At 37.5% G+C, this 27,169-nt stretch overlaps 1 protein-coding gene across 2 annotated transcripts; it reads right to left on the reverse strand.

The window, feature by feature from the left end:
• Positions 1 to 5,210: 5,210 nt before the first annotated feature.
• On the reverse strand, positions 5,211 to 26,355 carry GTPBP1 (GTP binding protein 1). 2 transcript variants are annotated; one of them, XM_087934791.1, is made up of 13 exons: positions 26,135 to 26,355; positions 24,821 to 24,932; positions 23,331 to 23,511; positions 20,143 to 20,491; positions 18,978 to 19,101; positions 12,580 to 12,694; positions 12,224 to 12,368; positions 11,920 to 12,102; positions 11,097 to 11,232; positions 10,054 to 10,232; positions 8,852 to 9,052; positions 7,752 to 7,793; positions 5,211 to 7,145 (listed from the first exon to the last, which is right to left on the reverse strand). In XM_087934791.1, exons 1-13 carry the CDS (start codon positions 26,324 to 26,326, stop codon positions 7,053 to 7,055), a joined length of 2,052 nt encoding a protein of 683 aa, XP_087790917.1. In that variant the 5' UTR covers positions 26,327 to 26,355; the 3' UTR covers positions 5,211 to 7,052. The 2 variants fall into 2 exon arrangements, with proteins under 2 accessions (XP_087790917.1, XP_026552161.2); XM_026696376.2 differs by lacking the exon at positions 7,752 to 7,793 and having other exon boundaries at positions 26,135 to 26,351.
• Positions 26,356 to 27,169: the final 814 nt, after the last annotated feature.

Here is a 27,169-nt window from a genome sequence, read left to right on the forward strand (position 1 = left end):
CCTTTACCTACTCTGAATGGCTCTGGGGGATACAGAAAGTGCTAGAAACTGTGCAGTTGAATTTTTTTTAAAAAGTGGCGTCATAATATTGGCCACCTTTATTTCATCATATTGTGTGGAGGCAGGTAGGGGAATGTTTTCATGAAATCTGTCACAAATGAGGATTGTTGACTTAGGGCCATTCCTCTTCCTGTGTCGACAGGATTCTGATTATTTTGATAACCTATCCATAACCGATTGAGATTGAATTCCATGGGAAGCAACAATACCCAGGTTAAAAGCTGCAGAGAAAAACCAGAGATTGTTTATTCGGGAACTGTGATGTGTTTAAAAATGGAAAGCTGCAGTTTTGAAGAATGGAAAAAAGTGTTTTTCTATGGGAAAAATAGTGTAAAGATAAATTAGTGTTATTTGTATGGGTTAAATATTGACACATATTTCCCAATGTGCAGTATTTTATTTCTTAGAAAATGAGATGTTGTCAGGCCTTCACGCTGGCCTAGAATCAAATACACCAGTTCCTAATAAGAGGGAGGTGGTAGCTAATGCTGATGGCAAAGTATCCAGCATGTTCAGAGATGAAATATTTCTGAATACTGTTTTCTTGACTATCCCATATATTTTACAACAGTCAGTATTAGAATATCGGCTCATATTGTTTCATATTGAACTCTAGCTTTTAATCTGCTTGCAGAGGACAAGTTGCTTATTGTAGTTCACCAAGTTAAAAGAATCTTGGGTTGATTTCAACTCCTGATGATAATATAGATATATCAGAAGCTGCTGTAATTCAGACTGTATATGTTGGAAAGGGATGGAATGCTGTTTTTAAGCTTGCGTAATATATATATATATATATTTATCTCATAAGCCATTAAGAGTAGCAGGAACTTGAACTCCTAATGTACCACAACCTTATATTTCTAAGCTAATTGAATTTTCAGATGTTTATTTGAATAGTTTCTTGAGACAAAGTGCAACTAACTGTATATAATTTGCTAAATTAGTCCCATGTATCAGCTGAGAAAATAATAAAGAAAAAAAGCAGCCCTCCTTTAGTAAAAAAACAAATCCAGCAAAGAATAAAACAGCAAGCCAAGGAAAACGTTACTATCTCCCTGTTATGTCATTGTTAACTGACGAAACAATTTTACAGGTAGAGAGATTGAAAAAATTGTGTTCTTTTTCTTTGCTCTAAAGTGTTATTACACTCGCATTTTTCTTTTTGCCCAATGAATGAAATCTGTCTTTGAACAGATATAGCTTTCTGGATTGTTGCCTAAGTAATTCCTCCTTCCATTTTTGAGAAGTAAATAGCCATACATGGCAAAAGAGCATAGAAACTTTGGTGGGCCTCAAAAGACCCAATTTTTCAGACTGAAACAAATGCTTCCTACTTTAGAAAATTTGATCTGGGGGGAGCCATAGAGCCTTGTCCAGCATTTCTAATTTGGGTCCCTCCAAATGTGTTGGTCATCCTACAGGTCTGTAGTGTGGTCATTAATAGTTGACATTGACTTGATGAGCCTGAATCAATGCATCAGATAAATTGGGATTACTAGAACAGAGATCAGATGGGGAAAAATTGATCTAGCATTTGGAACACACTAGTCAACATGAATATTATCTCTGTTCTTGACTGCAATTATTATTATTAACTATTTAAATGAAGCCACATAAACATTTAGGTAGGAAACCATGTTGACAACTGGAAAGAGTGTAGAGATATCTGGTAGCAGGAGGGTATAGTGATCTACACCAGAGTAATGTAAATATCCTGGGTTCATTCTTTGATATATGTGGTTAAAGTTAGTAAAACCTTAGTTCTGCAAATGATTGTTGCTAGCACTGTCCAGAGGAGCTGCAGAGTTCCCTTGTAGCAGAAAGAAAAACCCCATAGTCCAGTCAACTGGTTCCTTTTTTCCCTAAGGATAGGTGACAGTGGAGTAGGCTGGGTGTGGCTATTCCCTCTGCTTTGGGGCTTTGTTTTAAAAGCATTTTCTCAATTGTAAATATAAACTTAGTGGATGTGCACAAGTTTACTGCTGTACTTTGGTAGCTACAAGGGCAGGGTAGTATCCGTTACTCATTCCATGCACATACTGAGAGAAGCGGTATGGGGACAAAGGACAAGGTTTCTTGCAACTAGAACTGGTGCATGCATATAACAGTATTATAGAAGAAATAGTATTATTTGGGCCTTGCCTCACTACTTTGGTATGAAGATGTGACTGCTGTGACATAACATAGCACGTTAAATGCTTGACATTTTGTTAACATTAATGGGCTCTATAAACTTCGTTAACACCTGCACCAAACAAAGATCTAGCTAGTATTTGTGATGTTGGTACAGACCTCTCTGGTAGTATTTGTCTTTCCTTGTGTGTAACTGTAAAAATGACAGATGGGTACTATCAGTCCATTCGCTATTAACTTTTTTGTAATTACCCAAAATAATAATGGGTTAAGGATGGGGTTTTTTGTTATGAAAGCAATAGCAATAGCACTTAGACTTATATACTACTTCACAGTGCTTTTACAGCCCTAAGCAGTCTTACAGAGCCAGCATATTGCCCTCAAGACATCTGGGTCCTCATTTTACAAACCTCAGAAGGATGGAAGGTTGAGTCAACCTTGGTGAGACCCAAACTGCTGGCAGCCAGTGATCAGCAGAAGTAGCCTGCAGTACTGCATTCTAACCATTGCGCCACCTGATGGATGGAGGGTTCTATCTAGAAGGAAACTGAAATTTCTGGAATACTGCATTTTTAAGACATTTGATTAACTTAGAATTTAATATGGCATGATGTGCAATGGTTTTATGAAGTAATGGAACAATATTGAGAAGATAAATATTGTGAAGGTCAATAGCAGTTGTATTCTTGTGACACACAAAAGCTAAAAATCTTCAAATTAAAAAAAGGCTTAATTAAGCAGCACTTATTGGTATTCTTGCCCACCTGACCTTATTGTCAAATTGGTCAAATTATTTGACAATTAATTGACTTATTTGACTTATTATATATAGTCGAATTTCATGGCTTGCCACCATGTCCAGGTGCATTACTTGGGGGCTGTGCAACCTGGGGCCTGAGGTTAAGTTTTAATATATGTTAATTCCTGGCCACCATTTTGGTTCAGTCAATAAATCTGGTTTAAGACCATCACATGGTATGGATAATATAGCTAAATGTGTAATTAACTTAAACATGTTACAAAATACAATCGGAGACTGAAAATCCAGTGATATCAAATCAACAGTGACCTTATATAAGCATATGAAAAAGTAATATACTTTTATGATGCCAATGCCTTCACCTATCATTTGCATGCAGCTGCTCTCACTACTCACATACCTAACCTTTTTCACATAACCACAGACCGTGATGGGAGTCGTACATTTGAAGGTACTAAACTACAGAAGGCTAAAGACTGCTGACTGGGAAGCATTATAGTAGCTTCCAAACTGTACATATCCAATGGTTATCATCAGGAATGCTTTTATACAGTATGTTTTTCAAATGGATACAAGAAGCATGAAAAATATGACTTTTCCAGACTTATTTTTGTCCTTAGGAAGGTACCCCACAGATTAATGGTAATAATAATAAATCATACTCCTAAGAAATCTTTTTGTAATTTGTACTGAGAGTTGGGAGGAGTGTATCTAAGTTTATAGATTACAAATGCTGCAAAGTCTGTTATTTTTGTTGCAATTTATACCTATGCAAGATAAATCAATAAATGATTTTTCTTAAAAGTGGTGAAACTAGTCATCAATGAACAAAGAAATTTGTGTTGTCAGAGAGGAGTAAAATGGAAGTAGAGTGGTAATTCTCATCAAAGATAATGGCACTACATGTTTTTGTCAAATAGATCACAGACCATATGCAAACATATACCGCCCCCCCCCTTCCTAAGTTGATACAAATCGCCTATGATGGAAGGAATCCCAAGAACAGCCAATCTGCTGAAAAAGTTACATAATTAAGAAAGAAATTTATACTGCTGTTTAAACTACTGTAGTTTAATTTTAAGAAAACATTTGATGTCAAGGCTTAACTAAAATCAGGATTGCAACTTTTCCAATCAGGTTTTTAAAATAGCAATAGCTTTGAACTTATTTTTTAATTGTGCACATTTCTTATGAACAGTTGTTATAAATAGCCCTTGGAATACTTCATACAATTCTGGTAATTGCACCTTTTTTGTAGTGCTAGGAAGGATGTAAATAGGATACCCAAAATAATTAAGCTATCTTCTAGCTCAAAAAGACTACAAACTATTTTTCATTCAAAATTTGATAAATGTATATAAAAGCAAGGTAGAAATTTTCCTAATACCAGAACTTGGCAACCATGCAACAGTATGAAACTCAGGGGGATACAAGATAAGGCAATTATTTATAAAGCACATAGAATTTGCTTTCTATGAGATGAATGTGATTGGTGATACTGGGTTAATTGTTTTTTTTTTTTTTTAAAGCTAGTCGAACCTGTAGAGCAGGGGTAGGGAAACTTGGCTCTTCTATCACTTATGGACTTCAACTCCCAGAATTCCTGAGTGAACCATAAAGGTTCCTATCCCTGGCCTACTGGTTTTTCAGTTGGGGAAAATCATTTTTGACTTGAATGGGACTGTTTAATATACAAATGTAGGAATATTTATATTCTTTATATGTCCTACATTTGTATATTAAACAGTCCCATTCAAGTCAAAATGATTTCCCACAACTGAAAAACCAATAGGCCAGGGATAGAGAACCTTTATGGCTCACTCAGGAATTCTGGGAGTTAAGTCCATAAGTGATAGAAGTGCCAAGTTCCCTACCCTACTGTAAACTACTGATTTCAGTGAAAGTCTAATACCTTCAGAATGAAAAGCAGCATTTGCTAAATACCAGTTGTAAACACCTGATTTTGCTTAGGCTTTTGCACAACCCCTTAAGTCACTTGTATACAAAAAGACAGGTTTGATTCAGCAGGATCTTTCCTGTTTGTCAATTTGATTTTCTACAAGATTCTGAAAGCATTTTAGTTAATCTCCAGTTCAGGAGAACAACCAGCTAGCCCTTCAAGACTTTTCAGAGAAGAAATTTCAGCCATATAAAACATATTTACAAATTACGTCTAACCTGATTTACATTTTATGCAACAACAGGATTAGTGAAGTAATACCCCATTTCCTTTAAAATGGAGAGAACAACAAACTTTTCTTTTTTACCAAATTGTTCTTTTTAATGTTGACACCATGCGAGCCTCAGTAGTTTTTATGTGCGGCTCAAAAAGGAGAACACAGCACTGTGACTTTCTTAATGCTTGCCAGCATTGTACATTCATCTTTCTTAACAAAAGAATGAAATAAAGAAGACACCAGACTAAGGCCTCTGCTTCCCTTGGTATTGAAAGTGGAGACAGATGTAATACAGGGTAAAAAGCAATAGCACAGGTTGCTACCTTGCATTAATCTTCCTCACACTGATTTGTTCTGACAGGGCTCCCTTAATGTTGCAGATGCTGAGCATTTTGTTAAAAAAGCCAGACAGATATAGCCATTTTCCTTAATCTGGTATCTTCCAAGATAGATTGGTCTGCAACTTCCATCTATCTCATATAGCATATCTGTTAACCATGCTTGCTGGAGAATTGTAATCCAACACATATACAGCACATCAAATTTGGGAAGATGGTATAAGTAGTCCTACCTGCTCTTTAATGTTTATAACTTAAAAAAGGCTGATTATTCCAAAAAATGGTTAGAATGGAATAAATCCAATAGGGAAAATGCTATTCAAAGTTACAAACCAGTTAACTACAAACCACATTTTTTCATGCTTTCTGCTTTTTAAAAACACGATGTAGTTAAAATGTCAGTTCAGAATGAGTGCCTTGAAGAGACACAGCTACTAAAGTTATAAAATCACAAAAATGACTTTAAATTTTAATGGTGGATTCAATAAACCTCAGCCCACCTCTATGAAGTGTCTGTAAGTGTCCCAGAAAAAATATGGAGAGGCTGAAACAAGTTTCCAAGTTGGTCTCTAAAGCATTAAATTAAACAGGCAGCTATTTCTGTAATGTGAAGGGAGCTGAATATGCAGAGGCCAACGATAGCATCTATTCATGGTAGGAAGGAAATGTGACCTTCAAATTGGTTTGGAAGCCATGAAAATAAATGGACAAATAACCAAAAACAACCTTGCACTCTGACTTTCTTGTTCCTAATGTGCCCACATAGCTGGGTGCAAACCTAGATATAGCATGCAGTCGGAAGCCTCTACAGTTTGTAGGAAAAAAAGATAAGTTTTGAACATAATATACAAAATATGAAATTCTCTTTGGCCTCCAAATCTCACTTTCAAAACTCTCCTTTTCTTTCAGAAGAATGAAGTGTGGGCAAACAAGCTTGCAAACACACACTGAACTTCTAGGATTTCATTGAAATCTAAGGTTTGGGATGAGGCTTGTTTGGGAGGTTTCCTTTTTGACAGTTGTCATCTATGGTCATGGTGAAATTAGAGAGAGACCTGGTACCTGTTTCAAACCATTGGAAATATGGGGAAGAACTGTTTCCTCCCTGCCAAATGCCACATATTCTTAACCTTAAATGCTTGGGATTTCAGAAATTCCCAATGGCAAAAGAATAAGTTGGCTAGCCTAATGAAGAATGTGGGAATGGGGAAAACACAGGTACTTCATTTTCTTATACCTGTATTCTCCTGAATGCACATGCTCACAAGCACACTCACACATAAAACCACCATAATAAAAACATAAAAATCATGACTAAGAGCTCCAGGTGTACAAAATGTTTTGGGAAAAGGGAGAAGGTGGCTGCTGGTCAGTCCCATCTGTTCGTTGTCACCTTCATTAGTTTCAATGGAAAACCCACATTCCCTGAAACTTCCTCCCCAACCCCAGGGCCCCCACCCCCACCCCAAAATCTTCCACAGTAGAACATCAGCTGCAAAGGATTTTGGTTAAGCTGCTCCAGGTTTTTGAATTGAAGAAATGGAGAGGGAGATGTGAATTTCTCAATTTCCGAAAAGATGTTCAGCAGCCACCCGCTGGAGTCACAATAGCTGCTTGAGATTTCACTTTATGACGTTGGCCACCACGCCTCCGGCCACCACCCCCAGCTTTTGCCTAGGGAAAGGGGTGGGGAGAAAAAAAAGCCCAAGTTAGAATAAGACAGACAAGAGATTTTGGATGACCAAAGAAACTGAGAAGAAAAAAAAAGCACAAATACAAGTCACAGTGTTGGGTATTGGATATGTGTAAGCCCCATAAAAAAACCATCTTCCACCTAAGCTTTCCCAATCCTATTCGGAAGAGAACATCTCGCTGATGCTTTTCTTATTGTCATGGTGGTGGGTTATTCTCTGTTATTGTAACTGCTAAGTGGCACAAGCACTGCAGCAAAATAAAGTGGGCATGGAGCATTTCCACCATGAATTAAAATCCAGTAATATAAGAGTACCTGATTATCAGCAACCCTAACATGACTGGTATAGTTTAGGTGATCTTTGCGTATTTCTCTTTCCACTGTAAATTCCTTTGAAATTTGTAACAATGAAAAACAAGCTATAAATAAAATCAAATAATAAATGGGAAATGAGTGGATGAGAAAATATTTTCATAACAATTCTCTCTGAAGGTTCCTGAGTTTCATGAGAATTCAATTTAAAGATTATGACGAGCTCCCTCCAAGCCTGTGCTCCTAAGGCGTGTAAGCCATAGTAGAGGAAATACCTTATTTCCCTCTTGATTGTGGGATTCTTCATCCAATGCAGGCTGAAGGAAAGCATTGGGAAAAGAAAAGCAGAGGTAAGCTGAACACAAGACAGACAAATAACCAAGACAAACAGACAACTAAGATTGGACAAAGGGAGTTCTGTTCCAATTCATGTGGAAAGCTCTAGACAGATAACACATGGCGGGAGACAAACCAAAGGCACAAACACACACAGGCCAAAGGAAGAAAGAAGACTGGTGTGCTAGATAAATACTGATTGCAGATACAGAGCACAACTATCTTAAATTAAGGAGCGCTGCTATGCTAAAACTCTCAAGCTTTTGTCAATTTAACATGCTACCTGCCCAAAGTTTACAATGGCATCTTAACAGTTAAAATGCAATAGAATACTATAAATTCTGCAAATGAAAACCTCACAAAACTGTAAAAACTTATCTTGCAGAAACAGAAATTTGAATTGGATACATTTTATGCCTTCAATGTAAGTCAAGGAAAGCCCCATAATTGAAGAGGGAGTTCATTCTACACTTTGGGGCAACTGTAAAAATAAGACTCTCTCAGTAAATCCTTACTATATTAACCAACATCATAAAGGAAACAGTTGGATCCACAAACTGCAAAAGAACTGCAAGCTCATGTGGAAAAGATTTAACATCCCACGAACTATTAAACAGGACACTTAAAGTTGAGGCAGACAAACAGCGGTCTCACTCTGAACTAAATAAAAAGCTTAGGATGTTCATTATGGGATAGATGGAAATAAACTTCCATTTAAAAGGAAACAAAGATACAAGCAGTTTCCTTAGCTACAAGATTATTACCCTGACATTTGTGCCTGTGTTGGGACTCATTTTTATGATGTAGTCATACCAATTGTGGACAGAAAAACAACTCTGAACACAGTTTTAAAAATGAACATACAATACCCTGCTTGATTATTTTCTTTTGACATAGCAGGGAATGGGAATCAGGATGCAAAGGCTTGTTCAACAAGGCTTAGTTTAAAAAGCATTTTCTTAATATGAACTCAGCAAAATCAGTGGAGGAGGAATGGTGGTTCCCTTTAAGGTAAGCCTGGGAAAGGCACTTTATCTACCTGTGGTTGTTGAGCACCCAATGGTGCTGAGGCAACTGCTGCCAGTGAGGCAGCATCCTCTGCCGCAGAGGAAGTCAGCACCGCTATGCCAGCCTGGGGTCCACTCTCTTCGCGCTTGGTCAAGGGTCCCTTTTTTGTAGACTGCATCTTGATTTGCTGGGGCTTTGAGTTCATGGGAGAATTATTGGTGGTCTGGAGTAACTGCCAGTCAAAAACAGATAACCAGAATCAGGATCTTTGCTGAGTGTTGGGTTTTACTTTAAAGCACAGAATCAACCAAGCAAAGTTGATATGACTTTAGATACTTAGAAAAAGAAGCTAAGCTCTCTCATCTCCTACAACTCCTGAAGCAGGAAGAAACTAAAGTTAGTTTCTTTTTTAAAAAAATCCAGGAGCTTAGGGAAGGCCAAACGTTATGTAAAAGAGAGATGCTAACAGCAAAATAATATTTAAGCCATTTTCATTTATTCTCTTTGAATGATATATAAAATTATATTCTGATTTGGCAACCAAAACCTTCTGAATTTGCCATGCTTAAAAAAGGATGATTTACATTGCATTTGTAAATATGAAGAATCCATTTGGAATAATACCTTCATTCCAAACAGAAGCAAGGCTTAAAGTACACAGAACTGTAACTGGATTTGCAAGCCTTTAGAAAAGATGGCTATTGCAGCAATTTTTAATTTCAATGGAAAGAACACTGATGCAGGACACCTAAGATGATTTCATTTTGGATGGGGTAAAAATTCTAAAAGATACTTGACTTGTTATGGCATCTCTAAAAAAAGAAGGACCAAAACTCCATCCTTTTCTCGCTAGCTTCCCAGTGGATCCTTCCAGCAGAGCTAAATGCAAATTCAGATAGACAAGCAACATTTTGCCAAACTAAAGTTCCTTACTGAACAACAACGCTCAAACTTGTTCTAGCTACCCAGGCTGAAAGCTCTGAAAAAATGGGAACAGAACCATCTTAAGCATAGAACTTGCTGTAAAATTAATCCCATCCAACACACTGTAAGCTTTAAGAAAAATATAGAGATACTGGAAAATAACAAAATTGTTCATCAATTATGTACCCCACCATTAACTAGCAACAAGCAGTAACTGGAAACAAAGCAATACACTGTTTAATCAATGAAGAAGAGAAATTATGCAACTGCAGATGCCAATCTCTGAAACTCCTCCCCATCCATTATTACCTTGGTGATAGTGCCAACAGCTTTGGTACGCCCCTCACGAAAAACTAGCCGCTGGTCTATGTGCAAGTACTCTGGAGTTTTGATGAAGCGGAAGTGGACGGTGGCTTTGTCCCCAGTGCGTAAGCAGTCTTTGTCCATGCTAAGGATAGTGGCTGTTTGGCGAATGCTACCACAATGTACTAGAAACAGTAAGAATCTCACTGGCACTCAGAATATCACCAGGGAAACAAATATTGGCAATATACATGGATGTTATTAATTCACCACACAAAATAAGTTCAATTTCCTTTGTTATGTATATGGATCTCTGACTAATAGGAACAACATCAAAACTTTACTCTTGTTGCTTTCCTTAGTGAGCCCAGATCTTCATTGCTCAGTGGCATTCTTAAGCAGTGAGGGATTCCTCTAATGACAAATCTGAAGGCTTCCCATATGCCATGCTTTCCTCAAAACCTCTATCCTGTAAGATACAGGTTAAAAAAAATCACATGCAGCCCCTCGCTCTCTTCTCCCCACCGCCGGGTCACCCATCAAACCTAGCACTAAAACGGAATTTGTACAGTGGTGCAAGTCATTGTGAAACTTTTGGAATGTGGCAAAAGAACATCGAGATTGTTGGGTGATCCGTGTCTAGGGTGCAGCCTAGACACGGATCACCCAACAATCTCGATGTTCTTTTGCCACATTCCAAAAGTTTCACAATGAATAGTACTCTTTTTGCTAATTGTTGGTGCTGTCCCCTTAAGTTAGAGATGCAAAATATTAAGAGCTGCACCTGGCCTCTTAATGTTCTGTTTGAGGAGGGAAGGATTAAGTTAATAGCAATACTCCTAATCTATTTAGTAATTTTACCATTTAGAGGGGAGATGGGACTGCAACAAGAGCTTCAGGAGCAGAAGATAGTCTTGGCCCTATGTTGTACACTCCTATTCTTATGGAGAATAAACCACTACCATTTAATATTTCACTACTATTATAATTAATATTTCAAGCTAAAGTACAACAGGTGTATATAAGACATAGAAAGCAACTTCACATACCCATTGCCTGATAACGTGGACTGATAGTGGTGGGATGGTGGAGTACCAGAATCTCTGCTTCAAATTCCCAAGAGGCTTGAGGATTCAACCGAGGTGATACCATTACCATGCCTTTCCTAATAGAGGAGCGTTTGATCTGGTAAGAGAGTTATCAAAATCAAACGTAGGCTCATTGGAAAATAAACATACTTCTGTGGTATTTACAGAAGAGTACAACATCTTTAAATGCAACCTCTTCTGGGAGGTTGGATGTCCGTCTATCCAACTAACCAAGTAGGACACCATTCTAAGAATAATAACTTAAAGTGGCGGCTTGGTCAAAACTTACTAGAAAGTTTTGGCAAGATTTTCAGAAGTGATTTGCCATTGCTTTCTTCCTAGGACTGAAAAAGAGTGGCAGGGCCAAGGTTACCCAGCTGGCTTTATGCCCAAGGCAGGACCAGAACTCATGGATTCCCATTTTCTAGCCTTGGGCCTTAAAGTACTATACCAAATTAGATCTCTACATTTACTTATCTAGGACTAATCCAATTGAACTCAATTTATTTCCTTAAAAAATTAGATAGGATTAATGAGTGGAAAGGAGATTATGGAAGAAAATAAAAGGGACTGCCCGTTCCTCACGCATATACATCTTTGTCATATTTCTCATTAACTTATTCCCAGTGGAGGCAATTTTGGTTTGTAATTACAGACAAAACTCACTATACCTTAGCCACCCTGAATATACAGACCAAGTGTGTATACTTCTGGATACACATGTTTACCACTTCACTGTCAGACACTGAAAATAAATGCCTTCCCAGAGCAAGTTGGCACTCACCTTTTTCAGAGCAAAGGAAGCAGTCTGACCACCCCGCACCTCTTTGACCGGCATGCGCTTGCGATGGATGGATTTCACTGCAATAGGCAAGAAGTTGCCAAGCGGATCTGGGCCTAGAAGCAAAGTGTCATTTAACTTGATTAGGCCTCTCAGGGTTGTCCCAGACACCACTGTTCCGACACCCTATTTCAGGAAGAAAGTAAAAAAGGAAACAAGTGAATCAAGTTAGGACTCAAATAGCAAATTACTTTTCTCATTTCTGAAAAAGTTGACAGAAAGGTTTTTCTAGAATACTTCTGCTTACTGGCACAGAATAAGTATCATCTATCTGGAATTCCGCAGGTTCTTCTTCCCGGTAACTTGTCCTTGGAGATAAGAGATTGAGAAACATCTTCAGCAACTCCAAATTCTCACCAGTGACATTGGAAATCTGGAAGATTGGGCACATCCTAATGAGAAAAAAAGATGATTACAAAACAAATTACTCAGGGCTCTTTACTATCTTATTCTTCGTGTTTGGCTATAAAAAAAAATGATAAGATTGTGAGGGTCTACTTATATTTGCTTTAAAAAAATATCAATTTTACAAGGCTTTCCTAGAAGCCTTTTATCTCTGTTGTAAGTTATCAAATTGGGATTCAACTTGTTTTCATTAGTTACCTCTCAGAGCTGAAATTGGAGGCTGTAACAATAACATCATCTTTGCTCTGGACCAACACAGGGATCTTCCTGCATCCTGGGGACTTCAACAGTCGTTGCAGGAGCTTCAGAGTTTCTTGATGAACAAAATGAAAACGATTAGGCTTGTTTGTGGCCCTTAATTTTGATAGGGTTAGTTGAGAGCAAGAGAGAGAGGTGGAACAGGATCATCTTCCTTCTGTCAAAGGAAGCTCCTGGGTGATGGTCCCCTTGCCATTTTTCCAGCTGGACCATTTGTATTCTTCTTGTTCTCCAGCTGACAACATTGCAAATAGCACAATGGCTCATATTCAGAACTAACCAGGTACTACATCAAAACAGCAGCTAAGTACACTTCCAATTTATTCGAAATACAGTATTTACAGCCTGGAGCACCAGGATTTCAAAATTTATTTAAAAGGAGAAAAATAAGTCTTAAATAGAGCTAGAATTTAGAAAGCAAGATACAGATGTTCAGTGGGAGAGGGTTAATCAAATTAAAATTTAAAGACTGTAACAAGAACTTTGGAGGCCCTAAAACAGCTCCTTGTTTCTGCTTGCTTACAACTTTTATTCTCTATTACATGTACCTTTTCTGTTTAGAAAAACCAGTCCTAAAATAAAGCAATTCTTACAGATAGAATTTAATCTGCATTATTGCTTTGTCCACAAGTTAATTTCACAAAACACAATAGTTTAAGAAAATGTTACAAGATTTAATCTTATCATGTGGTCTAGGATCTTGTTTTGCTCTCAATATCTATTTTTAATAATGTTTGTATTAAAAAATACAAATATAAACTAAAAGAAAATATAAAAAGTAAAAAATAAGAAAGGTACAAAAAAGGGTGGGAAGAAAAAAATATATAAGGGAAAAAATGAAATGACTGCCCCCTTCATTAAGTACAAACATTTTAAATAGCTGATCATTTCAAAAGATCTCATCTTCCCATATCTCATTCTCATCTATGAACAAATTATGAAGACTGGTCATTCAACGTTCATCAGCAAAAGTCCATTAAGAGTTACCCAAAATAACAACATATATATTCCAACTATAATCAAATAAATCACTTTGTGTTCCTTTACTTTCAACACAATGATTGTTTTCTCTAATACAAAAAATAATCTTCCCATATCTCATCTCATATATAAACAAACTTTTCCCTCCTCTTTTGAACAGTCAAGAAAAATTCTTTAAGAGCTACTAGAAACAGCAACAAATTTAAAACCATCATCTTTAATTCCTTTGATTAAAATTCATTTATCATTTTCTCTTTGTCTCCTCTCAGAAACTGCCTTGCAAGTTTAACATGTAACAGAAGTATTAACTTCTGTATTTTAATCTTAATCATGTAAGCCAATTTGTGTAATCCTTTAACATCATAATTTATCACTTTCTCTGAAAATACAGACACACAACCTTCTTCTGATATATTATCTATAAACAAGTATATAAAGTCTCCTCATTCTGTCCTAGTTTAAAAAAATACTAAGCTACTAAAAACATGTATTTTTAATCTTAGTCTAATAAGTCAATTTTATATTTTTTTCTTTTTAATTTTTAAAATCTTGAAGTTTATTCTCTTTAAATACTAGCTGATTTCTTTTCGCTCTTCCTTTTTTCCCCCCTCAGGAATTCCTTCATAAGTGTAATATATCTCCTGGTAAGTCCAAAATAAGAAAGTTGTTCAAGTCACTCTTCTATCATTTATGTGTCCCCTTTATTTATTAACACATCAAGGGTTTCATTGTAAGTCCTGTATGACATCTTTTTCCATATCATTCTTGTATCTTATTATTTTTTAATCCATATCCAAAACAGTGTGGTTCTCACTTATACTTCTTCTATCCATCTATTTTTTTAAACCTATTTTTATGGTAGCAAGAGAAATTTCTGAATGCACTGTTACCAAATATTCTTTAATTCTTCCAAAGTTAAAATACTTTTTTCTGTTCTGTATTAGTGGGCCTCTTCTTTAATTATTTTTTACTATTTCTGGTTGCCTGTATCCTCAACGTTTTCCCACAGGAAGATTTCTTACACTTAGATTCAAAATCCACATATATATTAAAAGCATTTTAAATAATCCAATTAGCTTCAAAATCTTATTTCCCATCCATCTAGCCCAGGGCTGTCAAATTCCCAGCCTGTGGGCCAGATGCATCACGTGCTGGCCATGCCTACACCCAGTTTAGCTAAGGGGGGAAAAGTCCTGAAATGTCACATGATGCCGCCATGATGACGTGAGTTTGACACCCCTGATCTATCCCGTCGGTCTGTTTAAAACTTTCCAAAATCAACATAATTACCACCCTTTGCTATTTATTTCAGAATTTAAAAAAATTAAGTTCTTAAATTTATATGAAATTTCTTTCACTATGGGTTGAAGGAGAATCATCCAGTGTGATGAAAGATATTCTGAAGGTTCTTAATATCCAAAAGGTGGTTAACAAGCCATTTCCTAAAATGATTTCAGAGAGGAAGTGGGTGAAACTAGTGTCCATTTGAAAGTTCCAAACTGGGCGAAGCTGGTTTTCACTAAGCTCCCAGAACTCTTAACACCCACTGGAAACTACTATTTATGATCTCCTTGCAGGCAGCATCTCAATGAGACACTTGTGGGTGATCCCATATCCTTCCCTTTATCCAGAATTTCAAGGCTTTTCATTCCACAAAAAGCAAATCTGTCTTCAGTCCACCACTGCTTCCCTGAAGTCTGGTTTTAGGTCTCAATATTAAAATGGTAAAATAAACAAAGGCACCAAGAACCCAGAATATCCATTTTATCATCATAACAATATAGAAATGCAATTTTTGCCCAGGAGCAGGCAGCCTCATTCATTTGCCAACGTAACTGTGAAGGTGTCAGAACGGATCCTATTCCGGTCAGCTTGTTCTCTTAGAAATGCTCTGCTACAGAATGCTTATGGCATTCATTGTACTTTTATACGAAGACAATAGCTTGTCTTTGACAGAAAAAAATAATGTCCCCATGAACACTTACCACAGTAAGGAATGAATGAAGATGCTCTTGTAAAGGACAGATGTCAAAAACAGTCTACAATGTATAGATTTTGTAAAGAGTCAATTTTTGAGACCACTGGTGATAGACCAGCTTGCCAATCAACTCTGGGCTCACAGCCATTGTTCATTTTACAATGGTTTGCTGAATAAATCCAATTGTAGTTATTACACCAAGCATATGTACTAGATAAACAAAGCCCTTATTTTCTAGATAAACAAAGCCCTTATTACAGAGCTGGCTATGTAGGAGCCTTGGTCATACCTTACATAAAAGGCCTGGAAAAACTAACATCTGCAGTATCAGAAAACAGTATTTGCCTACACAAAACTACACATTTAAAAAAAGATCAATAGAAAATCACTGTTTGAAACAACTAATATGCCCTAAGTATTTTCTTTTGCTTTGCTTTTAAAGACAAAACATATGTCATTTTATTTATAATCCCCTGAAACAGAGTTGTACAGAACAGAAATAAAAAACACACTTGCATATTTTAACTCACATTGATTTTCATGGCCTGCTGTAGCATAAGATACACCCATGTCCCATTCCAAAACACAGTAATTGGTCTTGCCACTAACAACACTGGCTGCTCCTACCACAAAGTATATTAGAAACATCCTTGCTGAGGGTCCTAATTTATGATGGCCATTGGTAACCATATTCATTTTAGATAGAATGAAGAAATAATGCTTTCATTTGTTCACAAGACTCACAACTATTTGCTACAATATATAAACAGAACTTTTTAATTCCAAAATATGTCCTTTGTAACAAATGTTGGAGGACAATAATGCTGAAGGATTATTTACTTCATATCGTTTTTCTGAGTTTGTGGAAAACATTTCAAAGGCTGGACTATAAACATCTTCAATTATGTTTATGTCCTGATGCTCCTTTATGTTTTCTTACATGACATCAGCCTCCCTAAACAAGTGTCCTGCAGAGAACAGGAGCAGTAGCCCAACATATCTGAATAGTAACAAATTAAAAGAGGCTGCATTACTTCAGAGTTACCTGTAAACCCAAATCAACTTGCTAACTGCAAATGCCTGCTGCAGGTGCAATAGTTATGGTTAAATACTTACATACTTATAACTCATAGATAAGTTATAAGCCAATATAATCATCTGCCAGATTTTTACTTTTTTCTGTGTTTGCAAAATGCTATATAGAACTCACAACTTATGTGCTACAAACAGCTCCAGAAGTAAAGCTGTTTATAAACTAGTTATTAAACTAAATATTTTCCCTATTCAGACCTAACCTCCATAATTTAAGTTTTAAATATCTAGAAAGAAACAAACCAATTACTATCATATCAGGAAAAAAGTTTAAAGATCTCCACGGAAAGAAATGCCCATAACTCTTCATCTTACATTATCAAATGGATGAAGAAAACATATAAACTTTTTTTCTTAAAAGTTTATCTATGAGACAGAAGGAAAAACAACAATGATACATTGATTTCAAGCCATTTCATTACACCAGTGTGACTGTTTTGTGAATTACAGATCACATAGGATGAATACAAATTTGAATGAATACAAAGATGAATATAAATTTTACTAACCACAGAAAATTTCTATTTCATTTATTTATTTAATTTATATGTCACCCATCTTGCTATCAAGAGACTTTGGATGGCTGGGTTAATTATTTTAATTAATCTTAATAAAGAGAAGGGGAGCTTAAAATCAATACAAATATAAAGGGTTACAGAGCTGACCTTGGAAATAGGGAAGCAATGAGCAAGCTGTTGAAGAGACCTGAAGATTACACAGTCCTAAAATAGGGGGAAATACAGGTGGTCCTTGACTCACGACTACAACTGAGCCCCAAATTTTTGTTGCTAAGCGAGACAATTGTTACGTGAATTTTCCCATATTACGACCTTTCTTGCCACAGATGTTAAGTGAATCACCGCACTTAAGTTAGTAACACGGTTGTTGAGTGTTTATCTGGCTTGCCCGTTGACTTTATTAGGTGATAGTCATATGACCCTGGGACACGGGAACTGTCATAAATATGAGTCAATTGCCAAACATCTGAACTTTGGTCACGTAACCACAGGGATGCTGCAAACGTCACAAGTGTGAAAAACCATCATGTCACATTTTTCAATGCCGTTGTAACTTTGAACAGTCACTAAATGAACTGTTGTAATTTGAGGACTACCTGTATGGCAAAGAAACTCAAAATAACCCCACCTTAATTTTGTTTAGGATAAGCTGAGACAGAGAGAAACAGGGACAGAATAACAAGATTCTGTAATTCAACCTTATGAAAAAAAAAAGCAGTCCTGGAATCCATATTGTGCCTGGTTTTTTTGATCTGAACTACCTCAAAGGGCTAGTGTCAAATTAATTAGCAGTGACTGGAAATTAATATTTTAATATGATGCCACTACTTTCTTTGAAAGCATCAACCACAAGAAGAGATAGAAAAAGATCAGAAAAACAAAAACAGAAAAGAAAGCCAGGATGGTATAGTGATTAAGGTGTTAAACAGAATAGGGAGACTTGGTGTACTGTTAAGACTGCTATGGTTTCTCGCACAGTGAGCCTGGATTTTGCTTTTTTATCCACCTATTGAATCCTCCCAAGGACCTGGGATAGGAAGATGTTATTGTCTGATGGTGCTAAAGATATTGTCACAGAATATAAGCCCTTGATGGCGAACCTATGGCACATGTGCTGGAAGTGGCATGAGAGGTCGCCCGGAAGAGCCCCACTGAGCATGCACACATGCACCGCTTGCCAACTGATTGTTGGGTATCTGGTGTGCATGCGCGGGGTCAAGGGTGCGCAGGAGGGGTCTTGCACGCATGCTCAGAGATGCGCAGTGCGGGGATCACGTGTGATGCGCAGATGCGTGCCGTGCACGGGGATTATGTGCACATGCTCAGAGGGCATGGGGCCCCCCGCTCGCATTGCCTTCTGGGTGCTGCCACGTGAGCCCAAAAAGGTTAGTCACCACTGATATAAGCTATTCCCAGTAAGGGTGCCTTTTGCAATTGACTGGTGATTTTGTCAATGCCAATAATGCTCAAGTGGTGCTCCAGTTCTTTTGGGATTGCACCCAAGGAACCTATTATTATTATTATTTACATTCGTATAGGACTCTGAGCAGTTTCAGCTTTGCCCTCAGTCATAAAAGCTCTTTGAACTTTTCTCAAGGCTGATGTGGAAAATTAGGAATATTTTTGTACTATTTATGTATGTAGTGAAAGTCAGTCTAATGCAATTAAGAAACCAGGCTAGAAATTAGAAGGCAGCAAATCCTAGTCCCTCCTTAGCACAACTGAGATGAACACAGCAAAGAGAAACTGTTGTAGCAATAACCATTTACCTTGAAGTATGTTAGCCGGACACATATCAATCTTGGTCACCACCACAAAGACTGGAACATTAAGTGCCAATGCCAGACCTAGGTGCTCCTTGGTCATCCCAACAATTCCAGCATTGCTGCCAACCTGTATTGAGATAAAGTTTAAGGAAAAACAACTGTGACTATGAGGGCATTAAACAATGGTTTATGGGTATGCCAAAAAAGATGGGCATAGACAAACACTTCAATCATGTGAGAAAAAAATAGGAGTTGTAGCAAAGTAAAAGTTGGTCTATTTGTCATATGAGAAATGATTTTTCAGCGTTAGTAACACCATTTGTGAGGATAATTTGAAGAGCATAATTCAAGAGGAACCAGAGTCACCTTAGGTCGTGAACCAGAGGGAAGGTGTCTTAATGAAGTAAATATTCCAGCCTATTCAAAATGTTATCTAAAAAGCATTTTTCCACATTTAAAAACTTCTCTGTAGTGTCTGATTTTTGTGTCCAAGCACTTCCCAAGCTTCCCTTTATTTTAGGATGGGATATGCACCTCAGAATCAGCATACAATGACGAAGGGAAGCTACCTGCTTGCTACTGTCATGGAAGAAAAGTCAGATACAAACATAATCTAAATCAATTCTTATTAGGTTACCATCACAAAGTTACTTTTTTGTTTTTCCAGTGTAAAGAAGAATGTTCAATAAGCCAACAGGAGCCAATGTTTACATGCTTTGCATGCATTATTACTTATGTCTTTGGGATAATCACACGTGGCACAGAGATATTTCTACTAAGTTTTACATTTTGTATTTGAGCAGCAACTTTCATACATATTGTAAGCTGCTCAGAGTTGTTCTTGATAGTGAGATGAGTGGCATATAAATTAAACAAATAAAATACATTCTGTACAATTCAAAAACAAAGTTAGGCTGAGAAATATCATGTAAAATCAAGACAAGCCACAAAACATGTTTCATGAGCAGAAGATAGACGACTGAAGTTCCCAACATTCAGTTTGGTAAAAAGTTTTAGTATGTAAATTCTACCATATTATTATTGTTGTTACTGTATTTATTATTGCTGTTATTTATCATATAAATTATATTCAACTGTGAGTCAAGAACAATGTTAGAAAAGGGCTGCTTTACCACAAACACCTTTCCCTACAATTAGCATTGCTTACCATTAGCATGCAAAAATCAGGGAGATGCCCAGTCATGCCAAAGACTGTAGTCTTCAAGTACTTCTCATGCCCAGCTAGGTCAATGAAGGTTATGACTTTTGTTGATTTCTCACAAATCTTGGTCCACTCCAAACTCCCACCATGGCTGTCAGGCTTGTTCACGACGTTGCCTTCGCTGTCAAAGCCCAAGATGTCATTGCCCACACTGCTGGTACGGCCTGATTCAATCTCATGCTTGTGGCGAAAAAGTTTTTGCCGAGCAAAACCACGTCCATTGTCCAGCTCACCATGGGTCAGAACCCCCAGCAAAGTGCTCTTCCCAGCATCCACATTGCCAACCACCGCTACCCTATAGGAAGACAAAAGAAAGTGATAAATTTCTTGGACTTCAATGCAACAATTCGAATCAATTTCCTCCTGTCAATATAGAATGAAAATCAGCAGCATATTCAAAACGTTGCAACATATATTTTAAGAGCTACTTCATAAGGTTCCAATCACAAGTTTCCACATCATATAAAACATAACTAAGACTAAAGGAGGAAAAAGTCACCAATGCCGTTGTTAGAACATTGAAATCTCACAAGGATGTGCACAATGACATAATCAGTACCAAAACTATTTCCCAAACACCAGTGTCTTCATTCAAACCTAAATCCAACACAATGAGAAGACCCTCGGATTACAATTTTGTCTTATAACTCTTCAGAGCTAGCACAACTGCTAAAAGCCATCATGTTTTATGCTGTAAGTAATACATTATCTGCACTCTGCAGCATAACATAATACTGAAATTTATCATTCCATAGCAGTTATTTTTTACGTTTACATCTTGCTTTTTCTCACCAGTGTATTCCTCTAATTTTACCCCATATCAACAGCTATGAAGTAGATTGAGATGAGCTGGAGTGATACAACCAAACAAGTCACCAAGTGACTTTCATGAATCCCTGACCCAATTTCTGTATCTTAATGTCTAACTCCGCTACTGCTCAAAGTGAATATGGGGAGAGATGGTGGAAGAAGAAATTTGAATCAAAGCTTGATTCAAAAACATATAAATTTGAAAAACGATAGCCAACAAACTTGAACAACTTGAATACGTCCATCAGACCTGGACCAAGTTCAAAGCAGGAAACTGAGAATTCAGAAAAGCATATTCCCTTTTGGAAATTAGATATTCCTGCATGACCCTTCCCAATCTGAGTCAATCTAATCCTGCTAGTGATGTTGGATTATAATTCCCATTATCGATTAGGCTGACTGGAAGTTACACAGGTAGTCGACCTATAACCACAACTGAGCCCAAAATTTCTGTTGCTAAGCAGGACAGTTAATAAGTGAATGTTGTCCAATATTACAATCTTTGTTGCCATTTGTTAAGTGAACCACTGCAGTCGTTAAGTTAATAATATGGTTGTTAAATGAATTTGGCTTCCCCATTGACTTTACTTGTCAGAAGATCACAAAAGGTGATCACATGGACCTGGAACACGGCAATATGAGCCACTGTCAAGCGGCCAAATTTTGATCATGTGACCATGCAGATGCTACAAGAGTTGTGAGATAAATGATCATAAGTCACTTTTTTCAGCGCCATTGTAACTTCAAACAGTTACTAAATGAAAGTTGAGAACAACTTATAATAGAACACCTCCTAAAGGCTATAGGATCAAGAAGACTGCTGTCACAATATAGGAAACACTACAAGGGATTGTTATTATTTGGACATTTTCCTTTCAGCGATACTGAATCACTAACATCATGGCCAAATCCTTAACCAAGCTGGACTGTTTTCTTTCTTGACTGCCCATTACACAATGTGAAAATATAAGTACATATTCACAGAACCCCTACTATATACAGCTGGCACATGGCATGTTAGTTCTGTACACATCTACAAATTTTCTACACTGACATAGTCACAATGGCAACCTGAGTGAAAATATCCCTTACAGATGCCCTGCAAATCTTAAGAGCATCTCAAAAATGCTGTCCTGACCCTTCAATTAGCTGTAAATTTTAAAAAGTTTTTAAAAATAGATCCAGTGGAGTGTTATACTCATCAAGGAAACTCTCATTGAATGATTTGCACAGAGCTAGCATAGTCAACCTTTGCTTACCTTCAAAACTAAATGGGTCAGACTTATTTAATACTTGGTTGGGAGATCATCACAGGAGTCCAGAACTGGGGTGGAAAGACAACAGCAGCCCAAAAAGAAAGCAGTGGTGAACCACTTCTATACTGTGACTAAGAAAACAACTTGTACACATTCATGAAGTCTCTAGCAATCAATCTGAATGTACAACTTTACCTTTTAACATGTACATTAATCTTAAGTGTTTTAAAGATACCCCACTACACATACATTTTGGAGATGAAGGGAGAAGGAGGCTGCATAAACAGCATTTGCCAAAGAATAGCAAATTAGAATTGACTTAGAAGAAATTCTTAACTACATTCCAAGTTCCTACTATATTTCCATACAGCTAATAAGAATGGCATAAGTTTTTCATCTTGATACTCACCAATTACTATTAAACAAAACTGGAAAAAATATTTCTAGTTCTTAAGCGTCAGGATCAAATTTCAAGAGCTGCTATGTGCCAACTGAGTAAAGATAAGAAAAAGGTGAACAACTTAAGACACCAGTATCAACTTTTTATCTGGAAAATCCAGATTCATGGAATGCTTCCAAATGGGTTTAAATTCTCATCATGAGCATGTTTCCATGACCTGTTTCATACATAATACTGGTTTGTTGAGTGGCAGAGCTCACCAGAACACTATACCCAAACCAAATATGTTTTAGTTTAATATGCTGTGTCTGTCCACAGTAAAAAATAACTGAGCATAAATGTATAAGACAGTTTAAGCCAACCCTTAAAAAGTTAGTTGAAAAATCTATAAAGAAAGTAAATGTTTGCCTTTTGTTGGATATGAAAAATAGAATTTGCAATGTTCTAACCATAATAACTAGGAAACTGCCATTCAGACACTTCTTTATAAGAATATATACTCCTAGTCCCAACCATAAATTTATATGCATAGCATGAAGGAGAAAAAAAATTAATTAGACCAAATTACTTCCATAGTCAAACCAGAGTTACCAGATTTTGCCACTGCTAGTACAAGCTGTAGCAGCAGGTATTATGCTGACTAAGCAAGCCTCCATATCTTTTCTTACCTGACCTCTAGGAAATCGTTATCACCCACACGTTTCCGCACCAAATAATCACGCACTTTGCCTCCTGCTTCTTGGTGCTCTCGCAAGAGAATTACATCAGCATCTATTTGTTCTGCCATGCTCTTCACTGTGGCATAGGAGGCTTCCATGTCTCCATCACTAAGCCCATAGTCAGTCCCATCTGATGAAGCATTAGGAAGGAAGGAGGAACAGTTACATGAACTAATTATAACAGATTTAAAGGTACTTTGTCCCTCCTGGTCTCTTAACAGATTAGCCAAGGGGTTCTATTATTTAAAAGTTTGTACACTTAAAGGGCATTGATTAAAATAGGCAAGATAATGGTAGAAGAATAAAAAATACTTATAGAGCCACTTGATAATGAGATGCACGGCACATAAATTTAATGAATGTGTGAATAAAAGCATACAAAAACAATCTGTAGGACATGGAGGTATGTTACCTGGGAGGGGGTAAGTGCACATTTCACTGATGTAACCTGCCACCCTTTCTTTTCTCTTTTCTACCAGCAGAAAACTAACCTACCCAAACACACCTAGCTGCATTTCTATGCAGCCCTTGTTTATCTGATGTCTCAGAAGGAAAAGGAGTTTAGAGGCTACATGCAATCCTAAAATTACATATTACACCCTCTAATTGGGGAAGAAATATCTTCTGTATTACAGGTAGTCCTTGACTTACAACCATTCATTTAGTGACAGTTTGAAGTTACGTCACTGGAAAAAATGACGTGATAGGTTTTCACACTAATGACTATTGTAGCATCTCCATAGTCATGTGATTAAAATTCATATGCTCAGCAACTGACTCATATTTATGATGGTTACAGTGTACTGAGGTCATGGGATTGTCTTTTGTGACCTCATGACGAGCAAAGTCAATGGGGAAGCCTTATTAACTTAACTGCAGTAATTCATTTAACAACTGTGGCAAGAAAGTCATAAAATGGGGTAAAACTCACTTAACAAATGTTTCACTTAGCAACAGAAATTTTGGGCTCAATTGTAGTCATAAATTGAGGAGTCCTTGCATTGTTTTCATTTTATATAGCTAATCTGAACATCATTTATCAAAATCACATCAATCATCAACGTTCATATTTTCTCCCTGAACAAAACTGAAATCCTTCATGAAGAATGTATGTAGTGTATGTATAGAAATTACTATACATACACTGTATAGTTGTATAAAGGACAGTATTTCAGTTTTGTTCAGGGAGAAAATATGAACATTGATGATTGATGTGATTAATTAATTGGCACTGACAACTGAAAACAATGCTTATTATGGTGTGATTTAACATTAGCTAGAAGTGAAGATGAGGAAATCATCTTGTTCTATTACGGAATAAAGTAGGTATTATATAGTAGCCTTTTTTCTCAAGCACAGTCAATTGAGCTACTTCTGCAAAACCACTATTTTTTAAAAGCTCAGCATTTGGCATTGAAAATAAACCAGAGAGTAGTTACCTGAACCTTGACCAATAACATAGATGGTCTCTCCACATCCTTCATCCATCCTCTCCCACATCTGTTGGAGTAAACTATCATACTGTTCGGATGTTGGGCTCACCATTACTAGCTAAATAGAGAGAGTGGGCATTTACTTCTTATAAACTATGTGAAAAACAAGTTATTTATCTTAAGATAGATATTGTTTTAATCAATGACAAGTCAATAAACAAACACATTGAACAATACAGCTAAAACAAAATTCAAGCAACATATCACGTTTCTGTTAAACTGTTCCTAAGTCCCTTCGATGAATGCCCCTTAAAATAAATATTTGTTTGAACTGTATTGTTTTCAGAAGGAAATAAATGATAAAGAAAAACAGTGATAGAACAAAACTACCCAGCTATACTACTTAATTAGGAAACAATATTAAAATGATTTTTAATATCTGAAATTGACTTCATTTTCAAATACTGTATTTACACTATGAGGAATAAAGTTTAAGTCTGCTGCTTCTGACACGGTATAAAATATCCAGAATTTTATCGTGTTTGACAGGATACATAACTATTCCAATACTTTAAGAACAGCTTCTATTTACCTAGATCTGCAAAGTTCAGTACAGCATAGCAACAGAAGCCTGATCTGTCAGTATCTTATCAGATTACACAAATAGTGAAAATTGCTCAGATCCCTTTCCAGTCCATCACATAACCATGCCCAGCAGGTTAACAAACACTGAGGTGCTACCACCAGTTCTTTGATCAGAAAAATGCAATATTAAAATAGATGGTATCCAAATGTCTATACACACAACTTTATACCCCAACTTTAAAACAAGAATCAGTGGACATATAAGAAAAAAATTAATCAAGGTTACAATTCTAAAAATGTTTAAGTCCCACTTTTTTCTTATTTATGGGAAAACTCATTCAGGAGTATAGGATACATGTATTAACTTTCTGAATCCAGACACGTGCCAATGGTGAATGCCACGTACTCCGACTCAGATCCCGCGAAGGACCCAGGTTTTACACTCTCACAAGTATCTTCTTTCAGACATACGTCTCGTAATCGTTATCCGCGACAAAGGCAGAAGAAACCAACCTTTTACCATCTCCTAGCAAATTCACTTACAGTAACATTAGTGAAACGACCCCGAGCGAAGTTCCCCAAAGACTATCAGAACAAGGACAGACCTGGTATGGGTGGTAAGAAAGGGAACCGCGCTCAAATGAAGGACAGAGGCGGCGAAAGGAGCGCGACCCGGAGTAGTCACAGCCGACCTCCGGCCGTCTCAGCTCTTGTCCCCAGCCCCGCCAGGCCTACCTTGCTGGTAAGATCGAGCTCCGGCTCTCCATTGAGCAGCTCTCCGTCCTCGCTGCAGTCGGCTTCCGGGACGCCGCCGTGGGGCCTGGAGAAAGCCGCCGCTGTCCCACCGTGCGCCACGGGCTCTGGGGCGAACATCGAGGCCGGCACTGGCGAGCCCCCCACCGGAGAGCGACTCCTTTCCGTCGCCATCTTGGCAGTGCCAGCCTCCTTCCCCGGCCTCATTAGTATAAACCCCGCCCACTCGCGCGAAAATTGCTTTCAAGGAGCCAGCAGGGCTTCGCTTTAGAATCCACCCAAACAGGTGGTTCAGGCAATGAGCCCTTGGCCCACCAATCAGGGAGCGGAGCCGTTTAAAATACCTTTACTGTATTGCTATGACGACCGCGTTAGACTCGGTTAATATGGATGAGCCATGCCTCTTTCGAATATTTTCTTTCCTCTTCTTTCCAGGCTGGAAGGAGAAAGTAGGCGGGCGGCTAGTTTCGTTTATGAATGTCGCCTAGAAACTCGAGAAAGGATCCTGCTCAGCCTGTCCCCCTTTGGCGGCTGGGACAAACATAGAGGCTGCTTCCTAATCCTGTTTTAAAGGATTTAATTTCAAGAAACGCTGGGAGAGACCGAGGCTTCACCAACCATTGGTCGCAGCTTATAGACCAAGCCAGTTAGAGGAGAAAAGCGTCGACAAGAAAGCGACCTATCTAAGCGAAAACCAGTATGCTTGGAAACCCTTCTAATCCTATGCTTAAATGGGATTTCTCCTCCTCTATTTACCAATTGTTTGGTCCGGGATAGTGCCTGTCCAAAACTGGAGATAGAGGCTCCCTGACCAGAGATATTCTTTTCCTTCCAGCAGCAACAGAGGTTTCTCGTGACTTTTTAACCCTGGCCAGGGAAAGAATCTCTATTGCACAGTACAAATCTTCGTTGATTTGGTCGAGATGCCGTTGGGACATATATGAATCTGAAAGTGAAATGTTTATAGAAGTAAGTAATCCTATAATCTCAAGATCTCCTTGTTAGCAAAAGCCCATG

This window comes from Pseudonaja textilis, chromosome 5 (genome assembly GCF_049901715.1).
Source record: "Pseudonaja textilis isolate UNSWEBS1 chromosome 5, rPseTex1.2, whole genome shotgun sequence".
Lineage (NCBI taxonomy): Eukaryota > Metazoa > Chordata > Lepidosauria > Squamata > Elapidae > Pseudonaja > Pseudonaja textilis.